The sequence below is a fragment of the Heliangelus exortis genome, chromosome 12, assembly GCF_036169615.1.
Source record: "Heliangelus exortis chromosome 12, bHelExo1.hap1, whole genome shotgun sequence".
Taxonomy (NCBI): Eukaryota; Metazoa; Chordata; class Aves; order Apodiformes; family Trochilidae; genus Heliangelus; species Heliangelus exortis.
In genome coordinates this window covers 16759575-16784126 of record NC_092433.1, presented here as the reverse complement: position 1 = coordinate 16784126, position 24552 = coordinate 16759575, and the positions used below count along the sequence as shown (strand labels likewise).

Here is a 24552-nt window from a genome sequence, read left to right as displayed (position 1 = left end):
ATGGGCACAATGCAGCAATACCTGGGACTGATTTCAAATGCTTCCATTTGGAAGACACTGGGAAAAATTAAACATTGTTTGCAAACAGTTCAGCTCTGATCTATTAAACCAGCTGAGCCTTTCATCCCTTCCCCTACATACAAAGGAACGAGAAAATGTTTGAAACTCTCACAGCCATTTCACTGAGAAGGTGCAAGTCTAAAAACTGAGTAAGACATGGGATTTGATGCCCCTTTTCTGGTGCTAAGGAGGCTCCTTCCCTGTCTTCACCAAATTTTAGCATCTTTCCAACCTAAATATGCTTCCCTGAAGGCTTTGCTAGCCACTGCTGGCTAAGAAGAAATTTAAATACAGCATCAGTCAGATCATTCACCTTCACTCTCCCCCAAAAATAACAAAGAGTGGCTTATTCTTGGCTTAGCTTTTTGTCTTCATTGAAACAGCGTGGTCAAAAAAAAAAAAAAATCCTTATTTGTAAGTTTTCATATTTCTAGGCCTTGGCTTCACAAGGAGCACAAATTGCTGCCTTTCTACAACAGAAGTTTCAAATACTGTAATTATCACTGCAGACTCCTCATAGTGTACATGCAGGGGAGCCTGAGGCTTTCCTTTCTCCTCCAACAAAACAAGCACCCACATGCCAGCCATTCAGGCTCTATATAAATTATTGATACATCAGCTGTGAGATCAACAAGGCTGTCTCCAAGGTACCCACTGGGAGGGATTCTGTTCTGAGAGTTTGTGTTGTTCCCTTCCCCACAGGAACAAGCTCAGTGAGAGCCATGGAAATAAGACTCCTCTCTGCTTCTGGAGCTGAACTTCCACAGGAAAAGTCACATTTAGAAGCAGAGCAGCACATAGACACATGGCTTTCCATGTCAGACTCCTGCTGGGGATGGATTAATTGGACTGAATTCGTTGCCATCTCAACCTGACATACAAAGTACTTCACACAGTACCTAGCAATGTAGTTAACCAGGTTCTACCTACACAGAAAACCCACTTGGCAAACTGGTAAACACTCTGTGATACCTTTCACCACAGAAGGACAGACAGTTCACTTGTGAGCCAATGTCAAAGTTTACAAACACTTCCACCAGCAGTTGGTGGCAAGGAGCCCTTTTCAATTAAGAGGTACTTGGAAACTTCCCTTTGCTTGCTCTGCACTGAAATCTCTGATTTTGCTTATCAATTAAGTACTGTTACCAAGTGTAACAAACTGGTCCTTTTGTTCTTTGTTGTCATGGAACAATTGCAGCCTTTGTTGTGGTCTCAGCACAGCTATTTATAGGTTGTGTCTTTTTTAGACCATTTCCCCTCTTGATTTCTTCCACCTCGACTTAGCTAAGTCTACAGACATTAATTCCTTATTAGTAAAACGTTGGGTATTTCAAGAGCTAAATCCTGTTCCAAAATAAAAGTGTCTGTTACATCAGGTTCAATTTTTACCCAAACCAATTGTTGGGAAACATGGTTCAACTTCCATCTCTATAGAACAGGTCCCAGAGGCAGAAATATACTTTTTGCCTACAGCAGTTGAAATGAGTTTTTATTCTACAATTCCATATCCTTATTTTACAGAATTCACCACATATGGTGAGCAATTTCTGAACTTTCACAGTATGGGTCAGGCAGTCTTTTCCAAGGCTTGTCAGAAAGCAAGCAGGAGGGATGCAAAACTACCCTAAATGTTGACTATGTGGACTCCTTGCACAAAAGGACAGAGAGTACCAACATTATGTGCTTTTCTGGAAGCAAAGAACCACTGCTGGGACCCTGTGAAAAAAGAGAGGAAGAAAAACACAAAGAAATCCACGTCCCCTCTAATTCAATGGGTCCCAATCCAATGGAACTTCAGAGGAAGGACTGAAAGAACCTGAACCCCTAGAAAAGGAGTAATTATCTTGAAAACTATATTCTCATGGGGTTTTATGTTTTCCTCTCAAACTCCAGGGCAGATCAACTTTTCAAGTCATCTTAGATTCAAGGAAAATTCGTGCTTTCCAGTTATTTTTTTCATCTACTCATAGGGCAGAGTTTAGCAAGGGATGCTGGTGGGCAGTTTCCTGTGGCATCACCACGTCTCCAAGAGGGCTGTGGGAATCTGTGGGAGCGTAGGACTAAGTTAACATGACATCAGATCAGTACTCTCAGCAAATGTAAAACCATGCTACAAGATTGATGCTATGTGGTAAGCTGTAAATTTTGGCACAAGATAAAAAAGAAAAAGAAGCCAGCCCTGGCAGACATCTACTCAGCCAGATCTAACAGCACTTTAAGCCTAAGGCAAAAAATTCGCTGGAGCTACCATCCACAAAAGATCAAAATAAGATTATGCCAGAAGTATGATTATATTAATGCTTGCAGCAATGTGAACCAGCAAGCAGAAACAGCAGCTCAGAGGTAACCTGCTCCTTCCCTTGCTCACCAGCTTTCCCACCTCTGTCTTCTTGTCTTTCATTTCAGGCTTCCTATGTCCCCTTCCCTTGTTCAGTTTTGAAATTTTTTTAATAATTTCTCTGTTGTTTGTTTTGATGGTTTGGTTGTTGGTTTTTTGGTTGTTTTTTTGTTTGTTTGGTTGGTTGGTTGGTTTTGTTTTTTGGCTTTTTTATTTTTTTTTTCTGCCCCTACATTTCTTAACTTTTCAAATCATCTTAGAATAAAGGAAAATACATCCTTTCCAGCAGGACTCAGTTATTTCTCAGTCTACTCACTCAAAGGGCACTGTTTAGCTGTCATCTAGCTTGGGAATTCTGTCCAGGAGATCCAGTTAAGCTAAAGCTATGATGTTAGGGCTAACAGTTTCAGTGTCCCTGGGCAGAGATGTTAACAAATGATTTAAGCATGGCAAACAATTTCTTATTTGAACACCACAAGATAAAGGAACCTGGGGTGATAGACATTTCTCCGATGCTTTCTGAAGCCAAGTCTCATGTCCAGAGAAATCTTTAGTATCAATGGGTATGAGTTCACTCCTGTTAGTCCAGTTCACTCTTCTCTTACAATCCTCTCATGGACAAACTTGACTTTAAAATAAGAAAAGCAAAATTGGTCTTTGTAACCCCATGACCTGATTCCCACTTGCATTTTTGAATCCGTGTTTTTCATTGCAACTGTACACCTCAAGCTTTTCAAAGAAAAACTAATTACACTCCATGGGACAACACAGTAACAACTTAATTGCTTGGAAAATAGTCATGCTACAGTTTTGCCCTCTCTCAAGGAAAACCAGTTAGACTTAGCAGGGAAATGAGAAGGAAAAGACCATTGTACCGTATTTGCCATCTGTAAGGCTGGATCCATCAAGCCAAGGATTTCTTCATTGTAACTTGACTCCAGGCTAATTATGTCATCGATCACATCATCCATCTGCAGCAGAAAAGGTGGACAAAGGAGAAGAATACAGTTATCAAAACCACTAGGACACTGCTGTAGCATTACAGTGCTCGAAAAGCACCAGCCCTCTTCACATGTCTTAATGCACGTTTGACATCAATGCTAATAAACAACATTGATGTCCTGTTCCTTAAACACATCCTATATTCAATTTCTTAAAGACACTAGAGGGCAAGTTTATTCTTCAATATAATTTCAAAGAAACATGCTCATTAAAAAAGGGGACCTGTGCTCCAGCTCCTGTGTCATCCAGTACCTGCATGCATGATGCTCGTGAGTGGGTATTCAGAGCCGGGCACTCACTCTCAACCCTGCTTTGCTCTTCAAATTTATAAAATCCCTGCAGAAATAAAAGGGGAAAAAAAAAAAAGAAAAAGAAAAAAAGGAAGAGAAGAAAAAAAAAAAAAAGAAAAAAAAAAGAAAAGAAAGAAAAGAAAAGGAAAGAGGAAAGAAAAAGCAAAGCATGGATCTGAGTTCATGGCACAGTCTCGGTCCCAAAAAGAACACGATTGAAACAGTGTCATGCACACACGTACCTGATGACACAGCAAAGAGAAGCTGTAAGTATCCTCAGGAAAAAAAAAAATTGGGTGCAACTGGGACAAGAGGATGCAACTATTTGATTTTCCTTTATTTTGAATCTATGGAGCACAACTATTTTATCTTGCATGTGCAAAATACGTTTTGCCATAAAGGTTTCTCAAAATTATACAACATTCCCCTCACAAATTGCATCTGTATTAAAAACCTGGCATGAAGGCTTAAGGGGGAAGGATGAGTGGACACAAGGAGTTCTACAATTGTCTCCCATTTGTTATGTTACAAAAATTCTGATGCAATTTTTACACTTGCTACCGTCTTTCAAAACTTCTTCAGCACCTGATCACACATGTTACATCAACTAAGGTTTTGCCAGCAAAGACTAAGACAAGTTTTTGAAGGACTTTTAGGCATAGTTCAGTAAAGTCTAATATTTGCAGCACTGAGCTCATCATGAAACAGCAATCAGTAACATTTTAGGATATATTAGTTGGGATAATATGGCCTTCCTGCTAAGCAAAAGACTTGCCCAAATTTTACTGTAAAAATACTGAAAATATCTCAAAAAGCTGTGTGTTTTTCAGCTATTTTTACTATGCTCCTTGCTCTTTTTACATAAATGAGCCATAAATAACATTATTCCAGAAAGCTACGGCTTACAAAACTGCTTTGTGTTCTGCAAAGGTCAATTTTTCACTGCATGCACCAAACGAGGAGGAGGAGAGAGGGAAGTAGTTTTAATAAGCACAAACTAGCTAAAAGGGGAAGTTAGAGTTGGTTTTTTTTTACCAAATTGTTCTATACAAATATATGTTAATTCAGGCAGATATAGGTAGCAGCTACGCTTATCTTCGCGGAATTTTTCTCTTGGAAAATACATCTTAAGAGTGAGCAAAAATAGTCTAAACCAGAAAGCAAGCAGACTGCAATTCTATTTTACTGAAGAATATAGACATGGAGAGAGCATTACCTCTTTTTCACAGTTGGAGTTAAGGGTGAGCATTGCCATCGGGCTGTTGGGAGCGCTGCTTCCAGTTCCAGGCGGCATGACATGGTCACCAGGCTGGTTTGGACATGGCAAGCTCAGGGCTTGGTTGGCATGTTTGTTTGCTAGAGTGGTAGAGAGGTACTGCTTTACCTGCTGCCTCTGGGCTTGCTGGATATGGTACTTGGTTGGATTCTCAAGGTGAGTCTGCACCTGCAGGACACAACGAAGAAAAAGTGCTTTATTGTTTTATGGCATCGCTGGAGGTGCTACTGATGGGACAGACACACACCAGCTTGGCACTGGGCTGAAAGTACAAACCTTTGCAGCTCCAAGAAGTCCCCAGCACTTCACTCATTCCCACTGAGCAGGAAAAAAAACAGTTTATGAGCGAGTGGTTCAAGAAATGACTTACTAATGGTAAACCAAGAAGTTCCGTTTGGTTTTCTAACAATGTGAGATTTCTCACTCGAGACCAATGCTCAGGTTTTGCAGTTTCTCCAGAACTGACTGTTCTCTGTGCAGACCTTCAGCTATCTGACATTTAGCTCGCACTAAAATATGGAGAAACTCATTTTACTTGCTAGCAGCTACTGATTAAAACTAAATAATATGGATTGCTGTCCTTTATCAGATGGCAAGTAACAGAGAGAGCCAAAGGTTTGTCACTGGAATTTTAGGTTTTGTTGGCTTATTTTTAAGGAACACCTTGGTTAAAAAAGAACCCGTTTTTTTTTTTTTTTTTTTTGCCTACAAATTATTTATATCTCAGATATATGGTCTAAACCATATACAAATAAGACAGCCTGTTTATAAACACATTATGCAAATAAGATGCAAGAAATGAAGTGTTTCAGTTCAGATCAATCACTGTCCTCAGCAACAGCTATTTTTGTATTTAAGCTTTTCAGTACTTAGCATTTTCTTTACATACAAAATATGAAAAAACTCATTCTGAACTATTCTCATGCACCCAAATGAGTAAGAGAAGAAAGACAACTTTTTCCATGCAAAATTTTTACCATACTCTGGAAATATTTTGTCGCATTTCTTTGCGCATCAATGTTTTTATCAGAGTGTGGAAAACAAACTAAAATATAATAAGACTTTATGGTTTAAAGTGGTTTCATTAAAGTGCCTTTTGCTTACAAGCGACCACGTATATCCCCCATTTCTTTTTGTGGAAAAGATTAAATAAAGCACACTAAATACTAGCAAAAAAAGATTTCCCATATACTGTAAACCTTCTTAGCAAGAGGTTTTAAAAGAAGTCTGCAGTAACAACTCACCTGATAATGATTATACTCAAGCATTTCCAGCATACTACTTATAGGTTGGAAGAGATGCGACTGCAATATCCTTTGCTCTGTGCTGCTCCAGTTTGAGGGTTTCAAGTCTGGAAGCACCATAAACAAGCTACCCCAAAAATACAGCAGAAGGCACTTGAATGCCACTGCTCAGACTTATAGTAACCTACGCCTATTAGCCACGCATGTAGAGTAACAAACAGTTCACACAGGGGCTTCTTCTTCGAAGCCAGGAAAGCTTAGTCCTAAATATTGGTATTATTTTCTTTTCCCTGGCTTTGACGTCATGCTTTTTCATCAACATAAAAGGATCTTTTTAAGTGATGAGCTATCAAAGTCAGATTGACAGTTTGCTCAAGGCTAACTCGCTATTCATCTTTCGTTCCAGTCGTACTAAGAGACAATGGTATTTTTCTTCAGCAGTACGGTTAAAAGTTTTTAAGTACAGAATAAGAAATAACTCAGCAAACGCCCATCCCCTGGCAATGGGGTAGGATGGATAAACCCATGGGGCTACACAGCCCTTTCTTCAGCTCCCACCACCCTACCCATGCAGCCACCAAGCCACCCAGGACCTGCAGCTGAACACGGAGGGTTTGAAAAGGCTCTGCCATGTCCTCAGCCTCCTTGGTGCTTCCATCCCAGACTATAGCTAAAAAAGGTTTTCCAGTTCAGGACTGGTTGACAACGGGGTAAAGCGTGTCCCAGATGCACCTTCCCACACTTGTACACAGTCCCTGTGCCCTCCAGAATTTACTTCATCTATCCAACTCCTTGACTAAAGTTTCTACTCAAGCACAAGCACCAAAACCTGCTCAACTTGTGTTATTTTCCAGTCTCTGCTGTGCAGGGAAGTACACTTGAGATAGCATTTCTGGAGAGTTTAATCTCATTTGTTGCACTAAATCACAAGATGTCACAACAGAGGAGTCTGCTGTGATCTGCACAGCACTTGCTTTGCTAATCCCAAATTCAGTTATCAATTTTCCTATCACCAGTGGTAAGAATTACATTACCCAGGTAAGCCTATTTGCCACTTCAATTTTCATCTTCCAAGTAGATCAAGTTACCAGTAAACAAGCTATTTCCATAGCCCTTATCTCTGAATACGTTATTTTAAAAACAAGACCTTCTTGTCCAACAGAATTTGCACATTTCTTTTCCTCCACAAGCATCAGACACCACAGCTGCTCTCCCTGGACCCTGCCGTGGTGACACAACCATCCATGCTCCCAGGAGAGGGATCAGCAAAATTCCAAGATCCCCATCTCAACTGTGCATCATCAAATATTACATTATTTATGACACTAATACAATGAAATTACTCCACTTTGCATCACGTTTTGAAACGCACACTGCCTGAGATAGGATTTTTGTTGTGAAAACATCTATTTATTTCACAGAACACATTTTTCCCAAGATACTCTTGTATTATCTTGCATTAGACCAGCTTATGTTATTTTGCTATCCCATTATTTTGTTTTTAAATAGGCTGTGCTGCCCTCAGCGTGCCAGGGAGGGCAAGAGAAGTTTTGAACCTTAAATCAAGGAACTGCAAGAGCTGCATTGCTTTCACAAACACTGAAGCTCAAGATTTCTACTTGATACAGAACTGCAACTATTCTCTGAGAAATTTAATCTTGCAGAGAAGTACCTCTGGCACAGGGCAACAGATTTCAGCAGCAGTTCAGAAGCTACTGTCTGCTTTTTGTTTTTTCCTTTTTTTTTGGGAAAATTTTTTTGGGATAGCTTTCTTCCTCTGCCCACCCCTACAGTGGATGGAACACCTATTTTCATGCAGTCTAACTGCAAAAGCAAATTATAATCTAGTTGGTTCAGTTCCCAACACACCACACAGTAACTTTAACTCTCAGAAAAGGCTAAATCCTTTTGAAAGTATTCAGAGTTACCCAGTAGATGATGTTTTCATGGAGAGTCAACTCTCACTATACATGGGCAACAAGTGACTGAGGAAATTAATTCACTGTCAGGTGTCTGGGCTTCAAGTCAGTGGCAGCTGCAAAACAGATCATAAAATGAAATTCTACTACCCTGAATTTGAAACTCAGAAAAAAGCTTTTGACTAATTTTTTTAGACGAAGATCTAATTTTGGTCCTCAGCCCCTTCTTGACTTTGGGGTGAAGAATAGTTCTTGTTGTTCTTCCAAAGTCATGAGACACAAAGTGTAAGATGATGATTTATTGGTTTGGACACACTCCCTAAGAAATGTGTCTGAATGGGGACATGCAGGAAGAATGGAATCACTTCAAACTGAACCTAAACAAGCAAAATGTATCACACCACAGCAAGAGAAGAATTACTGTAGTAAGAAGAATTTGGCCACAAGGAACTACAGATCAAGGATGGCCAAGTGGCAGCCTACAGCCTGGATTCAGCAAGGATACACCTGGAAGAAGAATGTACTTTCAATTTGTTATCAGGTGTATTTTCAGTTTGCTTGCTCACCAAGGTTCTGCTTACATGGCAATACAGAATAATTCTGCCTCAAAAATCGAGGCCCAGAATTGGTTTCATGCTCCACCAGCCCAGCAGCACCTCCACTGATCTCCATGGGCTGGCTCCACACAGTCACATGAAAAAAATCTGTTTACTGCACCCCTATGTAAACCAGTTTATGCCCTACAAGGCTGAGCTGGCCTGAAAAAGTTTTGTATGGAGCCACACTGATTGCTCAGCACTCATCTCTCCATTTGGAGGATCCTGAAGAGCAACATTAATTTCTCAAGCAGAGGAAATGCTCTCTCATACCTTCACTGATCTCAACATCTGACTGCTAATTCCAGTGCATACATCCAGGTCAAGTAGGGAAAAAACAGTTCCAGAGAAGCTATTTTCTTCCACATCTGAGAAACAATTGTAATAATCCATATGTGTAGAGCAGATTTTTCCCAGTCCTTGGGTCTAGTGTCCATCAATCAAATATTTAATCAATGGTTTTCACTATCTTTGAGCACACACACCATATCAGTGGGAATTTCAGGAGCACTTGAGATTACATTCTTCAGAATCCTTGTAGTATATTTACACACCAGTGACAGGGCTCCTGAGTAGACCCACATATTTCCTTCAACCTGAAAAACTAAAAATGTCTCCCCACAAAGGTGATTGGGGGTTGAGGAATTTAAAACACAAAGCAGAGCTGCATGCTTAAGCACAGGGCACAGGACTTAAATAGCCCCTTTTGTACCCACCCAAAGCAAACAACTGAAACAATAGTTCTGGTACTTGCTCCTCCTGTCAAGTCTTGCTGGGAATCACTCAAACTTAATTTACTAATAGCTTACTCATGATGGCAAGAACTTGGAACAGTGCTAAGTGGCAACAGAGTGATGCAGCCTCACTCCATTGGACCAAATCCCTTTGGTTGAGACACACAGGGGAGCTCAGTCTTGGGCAGGCACAGGGCAGGGCAGTCAATGGGTTTGGCCAATGTTTTCTGCACAGGTTAACAGGGAACTTAGACCAGAATAAAAATCAGCCATTAGCTGTAGCTTTACAACCAATCACCCTCTAGGAATACTTCAGGTTCAAAGAGTCATAGAACCACCTAGGTTGGAAAAGATCTTTAAGATCATCGAGTCCAACCAGAGCTGGAAGTTGATTGATTGGTGGAGGATCAAGATTTGACCCAACAGGACTTCTGGATTAACCAGGTGGTCTGTCTTGTTTATCTACTCTAGGAATTTGTCCATGCATGGGTTTGAAATGGGTAACTACAGGAAGCAAGCACAAGCCCAGCTTATTTTATATTAAGAGTATTACTTCAAGGGGGAACACTGCTTTTTGGGTTTGCCATCTCAGTCATGACTTCAAATCACAGCATGGTGCTTGTCCCATCTCCAAGTAACTCAAAGAAACAAAACCCAACAACAACCCCCCACAAAACACCCAAGTTATAAAACTCTGAACACTTAATAGTTGTTTTACTCTCTTGTGGTCCTTCCTGTAACTATTCAACAATTTACCATGCAAGTTCATGGCCAAAAGTTTTGCAGCTCTCCAGAGTACTACTGGTTTACTCATGCTCTCACAAGATTCTCATTAAGTGAAAAAAAGGCAACCAGGCCAAGTGGCATAACCATCAGGAGCAAAACACCAAATGAATCTGAAGAGAACAAAGTTCTCATAGCAAATTGCTAAGAATGCTCCAGGATGTGTAGTTAAGCAGCAGAGATCTCATGCCTGGATCTGCAAAGTGGAAGATGCCCTAAATCCTCTGTGGATGCAACACAAGTGACAAAAAGCCATCAGGATGCCAACAGCTCTGGCCTGCCCAGCTCATCCAACCCCCACAGGCTGGCAAGGAACAGATTCCCATTCCCCAAACCACATAGAAGGAGATTCTTCTCACCAAAAAAACATCACTGAATCTTCCTGTGAAAGTAAAGACAAACCACTTAATGCTTCATTTAAGCAGAGAGATACTTGGGCACAGGGACATGCCAGAGGTTTATGGAGGGCAGCTAAACAAGGAGGAGGAAGACTTTGTCCCAAACCCTCACTTTGCTTTTTTTTTTTTTTTTTGCTTTTTTTTTTTTTAATTAAAAAGACCATTTGTTTCAAGCAAATTGCCTTAGGACTTACAGTTTATGATTACAAATAAAATACTTTTTAGACAGTTTTCTCAGTTCAATAGAACTACTTGTTGCTTAGGCAGCTAAATGTCATGGGATTTTTAAGAAAGGTTAAAATTCTGTGCCATTGAACAATTAATGGAACCCAAAGAAAAATGATATAAAACCACATCCACTGAAGTGTTTTGCAAGGGCTAAAGGCTTCAGCTGGCACAGAAAGCCTGTTCAACATGCTGGGCCAGGGCTTCAAAGTTGCCTTTTAGAGCTGCTTCCACCCATTACTTTCAAGGATAAAAAGCCAACAGCAGAAGCAACAAATAATCTTCTAGGACTTTGAATAAGAAGAGGAAGCTGCAAAATTAGAAGTCTATCCTTTAAGGCTCAAAGCAACGTATCTGAGGAGAATAACATCTGAGAAAAAAAATTAATTAGTGCCTCTTGCATTAAGAGTAATTTAGTCTCCTAAAGTTTTCTAAATCCAGGTTCAAGATTCTGCAAGCTGTATTCACCAGAGCTTGACTCCCTAAGCCTGAAAGTCCTGAAGACCATAACAAATCTTGAATTATTTCATTTCAATATTGATCATGGGCTTCACTGCAATGCCAGGAAAAACACACAGTTGAGACAATAAAACTCCCTGGCTACCCAACTCATAAAAAAACCCAAAACCTCTCTGAACTGGAAAATGAAGGCAGGTACAATAAAGTTATTTAAGATCTGGCATCACGATTCCTGTCTAACTTGATCCACAGTTATCTTCAAGCAAAAATACTTACGAAAAAGAAAAGGCACATTGTACAGATGGTCACTTATACAACCAGGGGTTGTTTTGCTCATCACCAAAAATTCCTCTGCGTAACGTGACTTTTTATCCAAGGGAAAGACATGAAGCAGACAAAAAGAACAAAGTTTTTGTGGATTGGTATTGAAAAACTGTGCTTTAGCTATAGAAGCACATGACAACAGTATCTAAGGAAACTGAAGAGAGGTTCGCCAGATTTGCTTAAGGCAAGAGGAATTGATGCAACTTGCAGGTTAGTGGCGTGCGAGCTGCCATTCCTCAAGTGTGGCATTCAGACAGGATTCAGTCCTTTGAAACTCCTGCATTTCTTTTTTGTTAGAAATCCAGCATTTCAGCTGTTTACATCCTAACACATACGCCATAAATTTTTATTTTACGCAGTCGCTGAGAGGATACCAAAAGGCTTTGCAACATTTTAGGGCAGACAAGTAATTGACTCCATAAACTGCCAGACACAAATCTTCTGCTGGGATTTCACCTACCCCAGGTGCTTCAGAGTGTAAATATTTTATGACTAACAGGCAACAATATCAGCCACACAATTGCATCTGACAGGTAAGCCTGAATTATGGTACTGCCATGGTAAAAACCTTAATTCCAACACCTCATATTTATGTCCACTTCTGCCATCCTCCTCTCTCCTAAGGAAGCTGAGCAGCACTTTCATCAGCACAAGAGGGTTTGAGATTGCTCACAGTAGGACACAAATGACTTTTCTTTAAAGGAACTGTTAAAGATAGACATAAAGTCACTTCCAGAAGCTCTCTTGCAAGAGCTGGCATAGAGACGTGAACTCAAGAGGGAACACAGTCATAGGACTAAAGGCATTTCAGCTGCTCAGAGTCAGTACAGGTGGCCTGAAGCCATCCCTGCTCCATGCTTCCCCTTGCAAAGCTTTTTGTAGCCCATGCACAATCATCCACCCTTCCTACAGCCCAAGATTTACCAGACCACTTTAACCCAGTTCACTATTAACTTTATGAAGAGTCACTTCAGAGAGGTAAAACTATTTGTCCAACTTTATCTTCCTCCTAAGGTTGCCAAGGACTCTGCAGTCACATATTTAGAACCTGAGCAAGACTATCAGTTACATTTCACAGGGGTTACTAACTCAGCCACCATTCCAGCCCTCAGTAACCCCTGCTGGACCTGCACAACAGACTATTTCACTTCTAAGTCTCTGATTTACTTAAAACCTGCTGGAAAAAAGACATTATCTTCATGATTTCACTGCATTTCCTGTAGCAGGGACGGGGTGCACAACTCCAGCCCTTCTCTCAGCAGGGTTTTCCCAGGTCAGGCTACTACTATCACATCAGCCTTCAAAGGATTTAGGGATTCTGGGTATATTTCTAGAGCCTACACCCAAACCAGGATGCAGTTTCCTATGCAAGAGAAAGAACATGAGTTTTTTCTCAAATTCTGCGATGCCCTAAGGAGAGAGTTTCCACAGGTGAGAAGAGGCATCCTCCTCCAAACTTGGTTTTGCTCAGGTTGTTCATCATTGCTCATCTGCCAAATGTGAGGAATGCAAATGGAACCCACTAAAAGGAATGGCATCTTTGTAGAAAATGAACAAAGCAAAAATCAGGCACCAGTTTTATTCAAGGTGTTGAGCAAAAAGTAAACAGAGCTAAGCTGAAAACAGAAGGAGAGAGCACACAAGCTGATTTTAAAATAAAATTCTTATTACCAGCTTCCTAGAGACATGGATTTGCCCACGCAAAGAATGGGACAAGTTGGTTGCTTGTCCTAACTTCAATAAATAAAATCCAAAAAGCTTCAAGTCCTCATGCTACGAGCAGATTTTAATGCCATAAATCTATGCTATGGCTGCACGGACTTGCCATACACTGACTTTTCATGAATTTACTCTAAAATAGGCTCTTTTGCTCAAATTAAATAACAAGTACAAGGAAGAGGAAAAAAACCCAACTTGTTACTTTAATAAATTTCAAAAAATCATACCCTCCACACTGGTCTCATTTTTCACTATGAGGTTTGTGAAATGTCACTCGATTTTATAGTGCATCAGACACAGTTTTGAGCTCAGATAACTTAAAATGTTCAGAACTGTCATCTTTGGCACTTTGGGGCTAAGCAAGAAGTTTAGCCTAAGCAGACCATGCTAAGACAAAGCCAGCTTGTGAGAAAGAATTGGTGTTCAGAATATTGCCTGTGGGCTACTGAAGTATTTATTTTAAAAATTTCAACATTCAGTACTGAAACACAAGATAGGGAAAGAGAAGGTGGCACTAGATCAAATCAAACGCCCAAAAGCCACAAACAGAAGCAGTTGTATCCTTCTCTCTTTAAAATAAAAGCTATTTCTCAACTCAAAAGCAGCTCTTGGATTACTACATTCAAAGGGAAAAAATGTACCTCCCCACTTTGGAGACACGGTGCACGTCAAAAGGGCTTCATAGAACAGTCTGAGTTGGAAGAGACCTTTAAAGGTCATCTAGCCCAAGCTCTACATCTTGTTGCATACTTGTCTGAAGACATCTACACTTGTTGCACACTTAAGTCTAAAAATGACTTAGGTGAAAACTGCTAAGCTCATTGTTCCCATAATTGCAGGGGGACTGTGGCAGCATCCTCTCAAGGTCACTTAGAAAGCACGTATCAAGAAGATGCCACTAATCATGACTTGAGTATGAAAACATACAACAAATACACCAAACCCAACTGTTGTGAAGGAACAGCCAGGCCTGTGCTTCTACCAAAAAGCCTTCCTACCAAAACTTTGAAAGAAGTATCCAAAAATAAGAGTGAAAATAATTATTTCGAAAGAAGCATTTGTTTTAACAAACCACTTGGCAAGACACTGCCTACAGCACAAAGGACACTTGTTCTGGAACATGCCTGTTTTGAGGCTATCCACTTTACAACAAATACACAGCACCATGAGAAGCAGCCAGCAAAAGAATGAAGATTTTGTTAATTCAAAACAGTTTTACGCATGTTAACACACCCTGAGCTTCTACAGGGCTCAGTTAATAAAGATTTAGAGAGACTTAGGAGGGCTGTAGCCCACTTTGCCTACAGCCAGTGATGTCTCATGTCAGCCCCAACATGGAACAAGCAGAAGAATAAGGTCTGGATCCATCCATTTTATTCCCACTGCTAATGTCATCATTAGACACAGCCTAAAATAATAATAAATCGCTGACTTCATTTAAGGGAAGGAAATGCCAGTTGCCTTAGCACCAAACTCCTTCATTTTTATCCTGCTGCTCAACGAGCTGTGATGTTATTTATGGCTGTATTAAAACCTACTGAGTTGTAATAAAGTAGTTTCAGTAGCTGAGAGTGCTTGATCATCGTGTTCACTAATGTAAGATGATCCAAGTCACCTTCATGCAAACTCAGCTGGCAGCCATCTGAAGCATTCTGCTAAATACCAGAATTGGGAGGTTTTGGGATTTTGGTGGGTGTGCTCCCTGCAGAGGGTGGCAAGCCACTGCTCTGGAGGAAAATCAATCCAGGGGGATCAAATTGATGCCATAGATTGTCAAAAGTGAAAAAGCAACAGTGTCAGAGTTACTTTTGAACAGTGATAGCTCTTCCTAGGGAGCTGAGTGCCAATGTCTTGACACTTCCATTAAGCAATATTACATCTTTTATTTCCTGCCACCTCACAAAGTAGGTGCTACAGCAGACATCACAGTAGCCACAAGAGATTCCAGGTAACAACAATAAGAAATTAAGTATGCTTATTCTACTCTAAATTTAAACCCAGAAGCCATAATGCAACTTAAGTGCATTATTTCCTTAGCTAAAGGAATGTTGCCATAATACTTCTGTCACTCACAGACATACTTAAGGCAAATGCCCATTTGGTTCCATGACCTCAACTCTTACACATCATGATCCTATTCTCACAACAGGCAGACAGCAGATAGTCTGGCTCCCAGAGGAAGAAAAAAGAAAAAAGAAAAAAAAAATTGTGAACATTGGCTCATTTATTAGCCAAGGATGCCAACATTTCAGCCCTCTTAAGATCTAGGGCCTTACATACATAGAGACATAGCATCACGATCTATTTTATACTTACAAAAACAACATCCAATCACTCAGCCATTTTTGTAACCTTCCCCACACCTGCCCCTCCATGTCTTCCAGAGCTGTTGAAAACCCTTCTCCTCCTGTTATTTCACATATAGTAGGCAAATAATTAGTTACACTGTGAAACGAGAAGCTCCTGGCCCCATAAATGACCCTTGATCAGGCTGGAGGATGGGGGGCTTGCAGGATAATCACCTGAATTGGAGAAATCTTTAACAAAAAAAGGAGGGAACTGCCATAGTAGCTCTGGGTTTACTGCAGTTGTAACAGAAAATGCAGTCACGATCATTACTTCAACAGATATTGCACAAGTTCCTTATGAAAAGTGAAAGACTGGGAAAAATAGGTTATATTAAAAAAGATGGGCTCAGGTTCTGTGATGCTCTCACACGTCCTGGCACAGCAGCATTTTCAGCCTGGGAACGTGTGTAAGGTCTGCGAGGGACCACAAGCTCTTGATTCTCTACTGCATGGAGTCCTACCAGGGCTGGGATTAGGGCTCTTTGTGCAGGATTGGAATCACATTTTATTACATGACATCAGACAAATTCCACCTTCTCAAACAGCTTACAGAAAACGCTTTTACAATGGTTTCATCTGAACTTCAAAAAAGCACAAGCCAACAACTCACCAGGAGAGGCACATTCACGAAAGACAAAGAAGAGTGTGTGTTATCATTCCAGTTCTCCAAAGGTTAGTTGCAAATAAGAATCACCAAGAAATTCAGAGGCAACAGTTTTATCAGAAGATCAAAACGTCTTTTGAGAAGAAGAAGGAAAAAAAAAAAAACAGGGCCTCCAGGCTTGGTCTCAGAAGAATCCTATTTTAAACCGCACTTGACCCACACTAATGTAACCCTTCAAATGCTATTACAAGAACAGAACTATGTTCACAAGGGGGAAAAGGCAGAGTATCCTCCCCCAAAGCCATATTAATGTAAAAAAAAAATCATTCATCTTCTTTCAACATTGAAAAAATCCAAACGACCAGCCCTGTATTTCACAACACACCTCTGATCACTGATGGAGAACACACACAGTTTTAGCTACCTAAGAAATGGGATCAGAGCATAACACAGCTGAAGGCAACCAGATGCTAGTTAGCTGGATGTAATTAGAGATTAGATGTGCATTAACTAGATGCTAAATCTTCATCCTTTTTTAAACCTTAAGTATAAAGCCATTTTACCATATCACTACTTTACGGGGTAGAATAAGTATTTTTAGAGATGTTCAAGCTTCAAGAATGAAAAAAGCTCAGAAGGAACAGAGGTGTATTTTAAATGAATTAAAATTTGATCAGAGGAAAAGTTTAAAAACCTAAACTTTTACATCTCTTAGGAGATGCCAGTACATTCACAACAGCAAACAGCTGGGTTTTGGCCATGGCAGATGCAGTCACAGCCAGTCCCCAGGCCACCACAGCAAGCTGTGCATCCTCAAGAAAGGCATTGCAAGATGTGGGACCCAGCAGAGAACAGTTCAGAACACTCCACACATTTCAAGCCCTTGATGTCAGGCTGGCTCTTGGCTGTTCTCACAAACTGAGCTCCAAACTAGAGGCAGAGCTGTCCTGACACAGGGCTTGGTGCTCATGCCCAGCTGCTTGTTCTTGCCCTACCACATCAGCTTTCTGCTCTTGCTCCCCCAGGTACAGCTCTTTGCAGGGCTATACTGACTCAAGCAATCCAAATCACAAGGCTCATTAAATTAAAAAGTCACTTTTCCAAAACCAAGGCTTGTTTTTTTTTTTAAATGTCAAAACTGCTTCAGCAGTCCCACATAGTTTTTACCACGGCCCCACAGATCCACGACCAGGGCTGCAAGGGACACCATCAGCCACCTTTGCTGCCAGTCAGAGCATCATGGAAAAAAAAAATTAAAACAGGCACAAATAAGGAATTACTTGAGCAATAGGCAAAGCTGCTTTTGCCTTACCCCATCTGGTGGCCTATTGCTTATATACAGCTGGTAGCAACAGTTCTGTAGGCATTATCTGGAATTGCAACTACCAAAGAAGAAAATGTAAAGTTGGATTAAGTGTGTTCCTCTAGGAGTTAACTGTTTTTACTCCCTGGGTTCTGTAGCAGTCAGCACATTCCTCACCCTGCATCCAAAGCTGAGTGTCCAGGCTGTGTGCTCAGACCTGACTCAGCCCTTGCAGCCTGCCACCTTCAACCAAAATTAGGGAATTAACAAATTTTCTTGGAGAAGTTGCAAATTGAGAGTTGCAAATTCTAAGGCTAAGTCCTGGGAACTGGCAGAAGCTCTGTCTGGAAGCTATTCCCTTGTTTCTTTTATTAAACAGCTCAGGGAAAGGCAGAAGGCAGTGGTGAGCAGTGACTCACATAGGAAGCAGAGAGCCACCACTTACTGAAATATTTTGCAGCACTCCAGAGCAGAAGGCACCACTTTTCTTCCCTCAAAAAGCCAACGTGCTTTAGAAAAGTATAAACTCTTTTGAAAAACCACAGTAACATGATTAAATACTATTTTTCCTTTTACACAGCAAACCAGACAAGGCTGAAGCCTTAAGGAATATATGAACTTTCATGTGAATGGGGCCCATTAACTGCTGGGGAATGAATGGTGCCTGTGGTCCAGAACTCGTTTCCTTTTAGAAAGCAAAGGGATGGAAAGCTCACAGTTGCTACACACAAATGCTGATTCATTCAAGGTCATTTTACTCCTTCCCTGACAAATTGGTTCTTTGAGACCAACCGAGGTTGTCCTGGTATTTCAGAAGAGCCTGGTTCTGGTGGGAGTCTGAGAGCAGAATTGTAAAATAGTCAAATTAATTCTATACTACAATGGTATGAGATTGCTCAAAGGATGACTTTTCAATTAGTAAGTTAATGTGGATGATTGCTGTATTTTATTTTATTTTTTTAAACAGGACTCTCACCTCCTAGAATTTTCTGTTTAACCAGAAAAGAATTAACTTTAAAGCACTGCTTAACAAGGCAGGAATTACATTTAAAGCAGTTCCTGAAATGCTAACATTGCTTTGACAGAAAAGCCCTACTTTATGAGACTGTAGCAGCACTAAAAGCATCTCTGTCTCCCCCCCAAAACACAAGCTCTCAGCCAGGCAGGTTTATCAGTCAGCTCTTATCAGCACAGTGAGGCTGGTAAAGGGCAATGGCTCTCTGGATCACTGATACAAGTAAGCTGGAATAAGCCTTTCCTGAGAATATCACCTCTATCCAGGGCTCTCCAAACCCAGAAGAAAGAAAAAACCCACCCACCTAAAAAGCAAAGACAGGGAGATGTCACAGTCTTCAGTACAGAGAAGTAGCAGCCTTAAAGACAAGGTTTAGTGTGCTGCCTTGAGCAGACTTCTTAAGATCTGGGACAGTCAGATAAGTTGTTTTCTACACCTCATCTTGAAATGTGCTACTTACAAGGAAGGGATTATTTTTAAAAATATAATTTCCATTAGTTGCCTGTTAACATTTTCCTCTGAAACGAGCTATTAAGTCCACAAACTGAATTTTGATGGTTTCAACCACGAATTTCTGGGTGATTTTCAGGAAGGAAGCCATGTCAGCAACAAAATGCTGCAGCCAGAAGCCAGGACTTCAAGTAGATGGGTTGCCTGAAAACAGCTAATGGTTTTAGGTTGTGTAAGTCTCTTTAGATTAGAAACACAGAAATATTTATTACTTTTATTCTAGAAAGCCATACTTCTTCAAATCTTCTTCTCTCACTAGTTCACATGGTCTATAAAAATCAGGACTTGTAGCACAAAGCAGGAAGGGGGATGTGATTTACCCCAATACATTTGTGTCCTAGATAGGCAATATTCCATGGATAACATGCTCCAGTTTTAACACTTAAGCTTTATTAGCATCCCAGTCTTGCTTGCTGAGTAGATTTGGTACTTCTGCTGGACATCAGCAGCAGGTTTATTGAAAAGAAGCAGCCTGCCTTTCAGCTTTCTAGGAGATAATTGGGTTTTTTTGCATGTAATAACTATCACATACAGCATTTAGCTGGTTAATGGCTTTAAAGGTACCTCTAGGACATGAGTTGATGAAAACAGAATATGGTACCACAAGCAAACAACATGATTAGAATAATGTGCCAAAATTTTTTTAACACCTGAGTATCAGCCTTCAGCAGTGAAAGGAACAGCCTTGGAGTTTGACTTCACCAGCAGCTGAAAGCTTGCCCAAGAAATACAAACTCCTGGAAACCATCATGCCATCTGCTGAGAGATTCTGAAAGTGCAACACAAAGAATGGCATCTGAGTTCTCAGGGCTTCCCAGCACTTCAGCTATTAATTTAATTCCTGTAATATTGATGTTGAAATGCATGCTGCTCGTAATCAAGCTCAAAAGCAAAAAAATAAGATTTGCTTGAAGACTCTTGGGTAACTTACACAATTCCAAGAACTAGCTGCAACTATTGATATTCAGCAATTTGAGGATATTAAGCCAGAGAGGTCCATAACAAAAGCCTCTTCCAGGATGTTAAAAAATAATAATATGACTTGGGAAACTCAAACTGTTAATTTGTTGTGGACTTTCTAACTTTGAAAAAACACTGGTATTGAATAGAGTTGTGTTTGTTGTTGATTTTTATTTATTTTATTTTTTCAAGATACTTAATTTTCTGCTCTACATCATTACAAGCTGGAAAAAACCTATCTGTTACTCAGCAACCCCTCTGCAAGTTTTTGGATGTAGCAAGTTCATTTCATAGCTGGTAACAAAAGAATTCCAAAGAATTAAAGATTGGCAGAGCCAATATTCCCACAAAGATCATCACTTTGTTTTATTTTGGTTTTAATTTACCCATGTGCCAAGCAGTTAAAAGCAGACACAAGGTTTTGCTGGATCATAGCAGCATCTAAAAAATGCAAACTGGATGCATGGAAGAGGAATAATAATGTTTTTTCTTATATGCACTGAAAGAATACATGCAATTCTGGCCCAAAACAACACTGATGTGTTACAAGAGGTTCAGAAAAATCCATCTAGAGGATTCAGGATCTTGCAAGCCACAAGAGGAAGGAGAGGACAGGCTGCTTTTCCTCTAGCCCACAACAGTTTCAGAAGTGTTGTAATCCCAGTCTGACATTAATTATTAAGGGAAGATTTACAGTAACTTCATTCTTGAAGTCAGACAGAGCTACCCAGATCTCCTGGCCAGCAAGTACTGATGGAACCAATTCAAACAGGAGCTGCCATACAGAGATTCTCCTGCAGAACAGGGCAAAGGCAGCACCAGATCAATCCATTTCTAGCTTGAATCTCTCATTTAATTTCTGAGTAATACTATTCTGCTCTATAAAGAAAAAGAATAAGCTCTGCATGGATAATTCCCTAAGCAAATCAAAGCAGATGAGTTCTGTCCTCGGTCCAGGGACAAAATTTCCACTAGAAGCATTAAAGAGGTGCTTTATTCAATGAAACATTTTGCTCCAAGAAAGGACATGGAGCTGGCACTCATTTCTGAGAGATAAAGGGTTAAAGCACTCCCCATTTCCCCAACTGCATGACTACTACTACTATTGTAAAGTCTGTATTCAGCTGGATTCCATCAGGCCATGCTTTCTTAACACAACCTGACATGTACCTCTTCAAGACCTTGGATTTTTTTTTATATTTCTTTTTCCTCCTCTCTGCCTCTCAGTACTAGACACCAGAAATAAACACACCCAAAAAGCCAAATGGTAATCCAAACAAAGTAATATTTAATTATCAAGTTGGGGAGACTGATGACGGGACTGAATAATTCCTTTTCTTTAAAAAACAAACCAAAACACACTTGCCAGATCCTTTACAGCCAACACAATACTGTTTTTTGTTTCAAGTTCATAACTTGGCTCTTAAAGCAGTTGATAATGAACCAGCAGGAATTATTTTAAATCAACCAGTTTTATTAAATGAGCCAGAAAGGAAAGAGGCAGGGCTAATTACCAACATTCCTTGATGAATTACCTAGCGGTGTGTGGTAAATCTCTGGGCGTCTTTGTCTTGATCCCCAAATTTATCCCTTACTTATTTCTCAAGAGGTTAAAGGACATGGGGCTAATTAAGGAACCAATCCAATGACAGACAGAATCATTCAAGGTAAGGCTGGGTTTCACTCTTTCAAGATTTTGCATCTCTGCCTGGTACTTCTTAATCTAATTTTTTTATTGTTTAAGAAAAAGAAAAATTGCTGCTGGGGAGGGGGAGGAAAAGTGCTAATCTTGTCATGGTCAGGCAGGTTGAAATTGCCATGCAGTGCTGGGCAAAATGCTACATATTTGTAATTTAGCCAATAAGAAATTCCTTAAGCCTCTCTTGAATGGCAGGAATGTCTCCAGCTTGTCACTTTGAATTCATTCACCAGGCAGGTTCAGCATCTCGGAGAATAATGCTGCCAAACTAGCTGAAGAATTGAAATATTTGCAAGCGTACATAATACCCAAAGATTACTTTAAGCAGATCTAAATTTTCACATTTAAAATTTAACATCTATCAAAGGTGTCAGCAGAGGCCTCCCCAGACCCCCACCCTCTTCTCCAGCCCTGTGTGTGGCTCCAGGCTCTATTTTCTTCCAGATTAAGCCACGAACTCAAAAAAACACAATTGCAATGACCATGAGCCCCCCTTGTCTTAGCCAGGAAAGTGAAATAAGTTGGTTTTATATTAACATTGACTAAAAAAAGGACTTAATAAAGCTGTTAAAACCTGTTAGCTGGTGGGCTGCAGCTTTTAATACCCACAACTATGGGCACCTCCAAATCTTTAGGAAGATTAACTCATCTTCTGCAGGTCCAAACCAGCCACTGACACGTGGTGAACCACCATTTTCCCAAGGTCTGGTAACTCAGCCATCAGATAATATGTCTAGACCGTGGAAGAAAAAAAAAAAAAGAAAAAAAAGAAAAAAAAGAAAGGAAAAAAAAAGAGGGCTTTGAAGCCACAGCAGAACAAACTCAGCAAGCTCTCCTTAATTTTGTGGATGTAATCATGCCAGCAGGAAGACAGCAAATCCTCAAGACCACCAACTAGGATATAAATCACCAAGAACCTTCTAAAGGCTATCAGAGACTGGTCCTCCAGATGCCTATATAATTGTGTGTCAATATATCCTTATTTCAACCATGTCAAAAAGAAGTTTTTTCAAACTAACTACTGTGAACTTGGCAGGGCAACAGCTCTATGATAAAAGCAGCAGTTTCTCAGCTACCATCCTGCTCTGCTCAGTTACCTGTGCAGTCCCCTCACAGCATCACTTGCCCAGGGAATACCCAAACCCCCCCAACAGCACCATTAAGCTGCAGCACAGTTTATCCCCCAACTCTGGGAGCTCTATTTTGTGCCACAGCCAAAGAACCAAGATGGAAAAATCAAACATCTTGATCAGCACCAGGATGTCTCTCCAGAGCTAAGCAACAGCCATATTTGCATCCATAGGAAAAGGACATTTGGGACAAAAGCTGGAAGCAGTTTTCTACCAGCAGTGGAGCAGTCAGATACTCACACACAACAAGTCTGTTGCCCCCTTGAATTCCATGCATTTTTAATGTCTAATAACCTGGGTGTTAAGCAAGAGTTTACATTTTACCTCTCTTACTAACCACAGGCACCCAGCACTAAAGTTTGTTTTGGAACAGCTTTCAACCCACTGAGCAAGCAGAGGATTTAAGGCCTGAGAGATACTTACCTGAAGGCTTAGGAGACAAGGCAGGAGGGCTTTAGTTTTAGGCAGGTTTTCCTTTATGATGAGTTTGCTGTAAGCTTAAGTTCCACAAATCAGAGTCACTGAGTGTAAGTGACCTTAGTTTAACCATCTGCAGTTCACCAAGACCTGGTCTGGCAAATCCCTTGCCTAAGTCCTCAACTCCAAAAGCAAGCCATGCTTACTTAACATACTGGCACACACCACTATCTACCATTGTCAGGTTAGATTAAATTAACTTCTAATCAGATAAGTGTGTCCACAAACACACATTTGTTGCAGCAGATGCCACCACACGTTTATCTTGACATCCCATTGTTCCTGCTCTTCAGCACTGTGAGATAAGTCCCCTCTACAATGAAGTTTTATGGTAATTATTACACCAAAAACATCACTGTTAATTGCACAGCCTTCCCTGCCAGGTAGGACTGCACTACCACCACAGCTCACCCTGAAAAAGGACTAGAAGAAGGGTTGGTTTTTTAAATATATATGTCCATAATCACTAACATCACTCAGAAGGCATGCCTGGCATGACTAAAGAAATACAGGGTACCTGATGCAAAGTTCTCATTGTGGTGCATTACAAATCTGAGTGAAGAAAGGTGAAGGCAAGAGGGCAGCCTGGCTGCCTCCACCTCTCCGAGCAGGGAGGATGCAGAACTGAGCTCCAATTGACATGGAAAAAGTGGCTCTAAAGGGGTGTGATGAGCATGAGTTGTGGTGAAATTCAGGGAGAGACAAAGAGAACTGCTCTGGTATCAGTTGAGATCTGCCCAATATGAGGTGGGCAAAAGCTCTTGCAATAACCAAGCTGGAAGAGGGGAAATGCAGTAAATAAACAGGATCTGGTTCTTGGCTTTGAAAAGAAGGGGTTTGGGCTTGCTTTGGTGCCCAGGTGAGAGAAGAAAAGCCACAAGGACAAGAAGTAGTAGTAAAGAGCTGTATTTCTAGCACCAAAAGAGCAGGTAAAATCTACCAGGAAGACACCAACCTAGGCAGTGCAGCAAAGGAATCCTAAATGGAGTCCTTAGTGATTTAAAAATTTATTTAAATTTTAAAAAAAATATCCAGTGTATTATAAGCATTATTGTAAGTAGATACAAAATAACAACCTGTTAATGGCCAGTATTAAGACATGGGGTTTTAGCCTGTATTTCCATACATATGTTTCTACA

General features: G+C 40.5%; 1 protein-coding gene across 14 annotated transcripts in view; it reads right to left on the bottom strand.

Annotated features, from left to right (window-relative positions):
• MITF (melanocyte inducing transcription factor) overlaps positions 1 to 24552 on the bottom strand; it is a 102331-nt gene that overhangs the window by 14289 nt on the left and 63490 nt on the right. For 12 of the 14 annotated variants that reach the window (XM_071756289.1, XM_071756288.1, XM_071756293.1 and 9 more), the window contains 3 exons: positions 4907 to 5134; positions 3653 to 3736; positions 3274 to 3369 (listed from right to left, as the gene is read on the bottom strand). In XM_071756289.1, coding sequence (XP_071612390.1) covers positions 3274 to 3369; positions 3653 to 3736; positions 4907 to 5134 — 408 coding nt within the window. The remainder of the gene's footprint in view (positions 1 to 3273; positions 3370 to 3652; positions 3737 to 4906; positions 5135 to 24552) is intronic. The other 2 variants (XM_071756291.1, XM_071756292.1) reach the window with 1 other exon arrangement.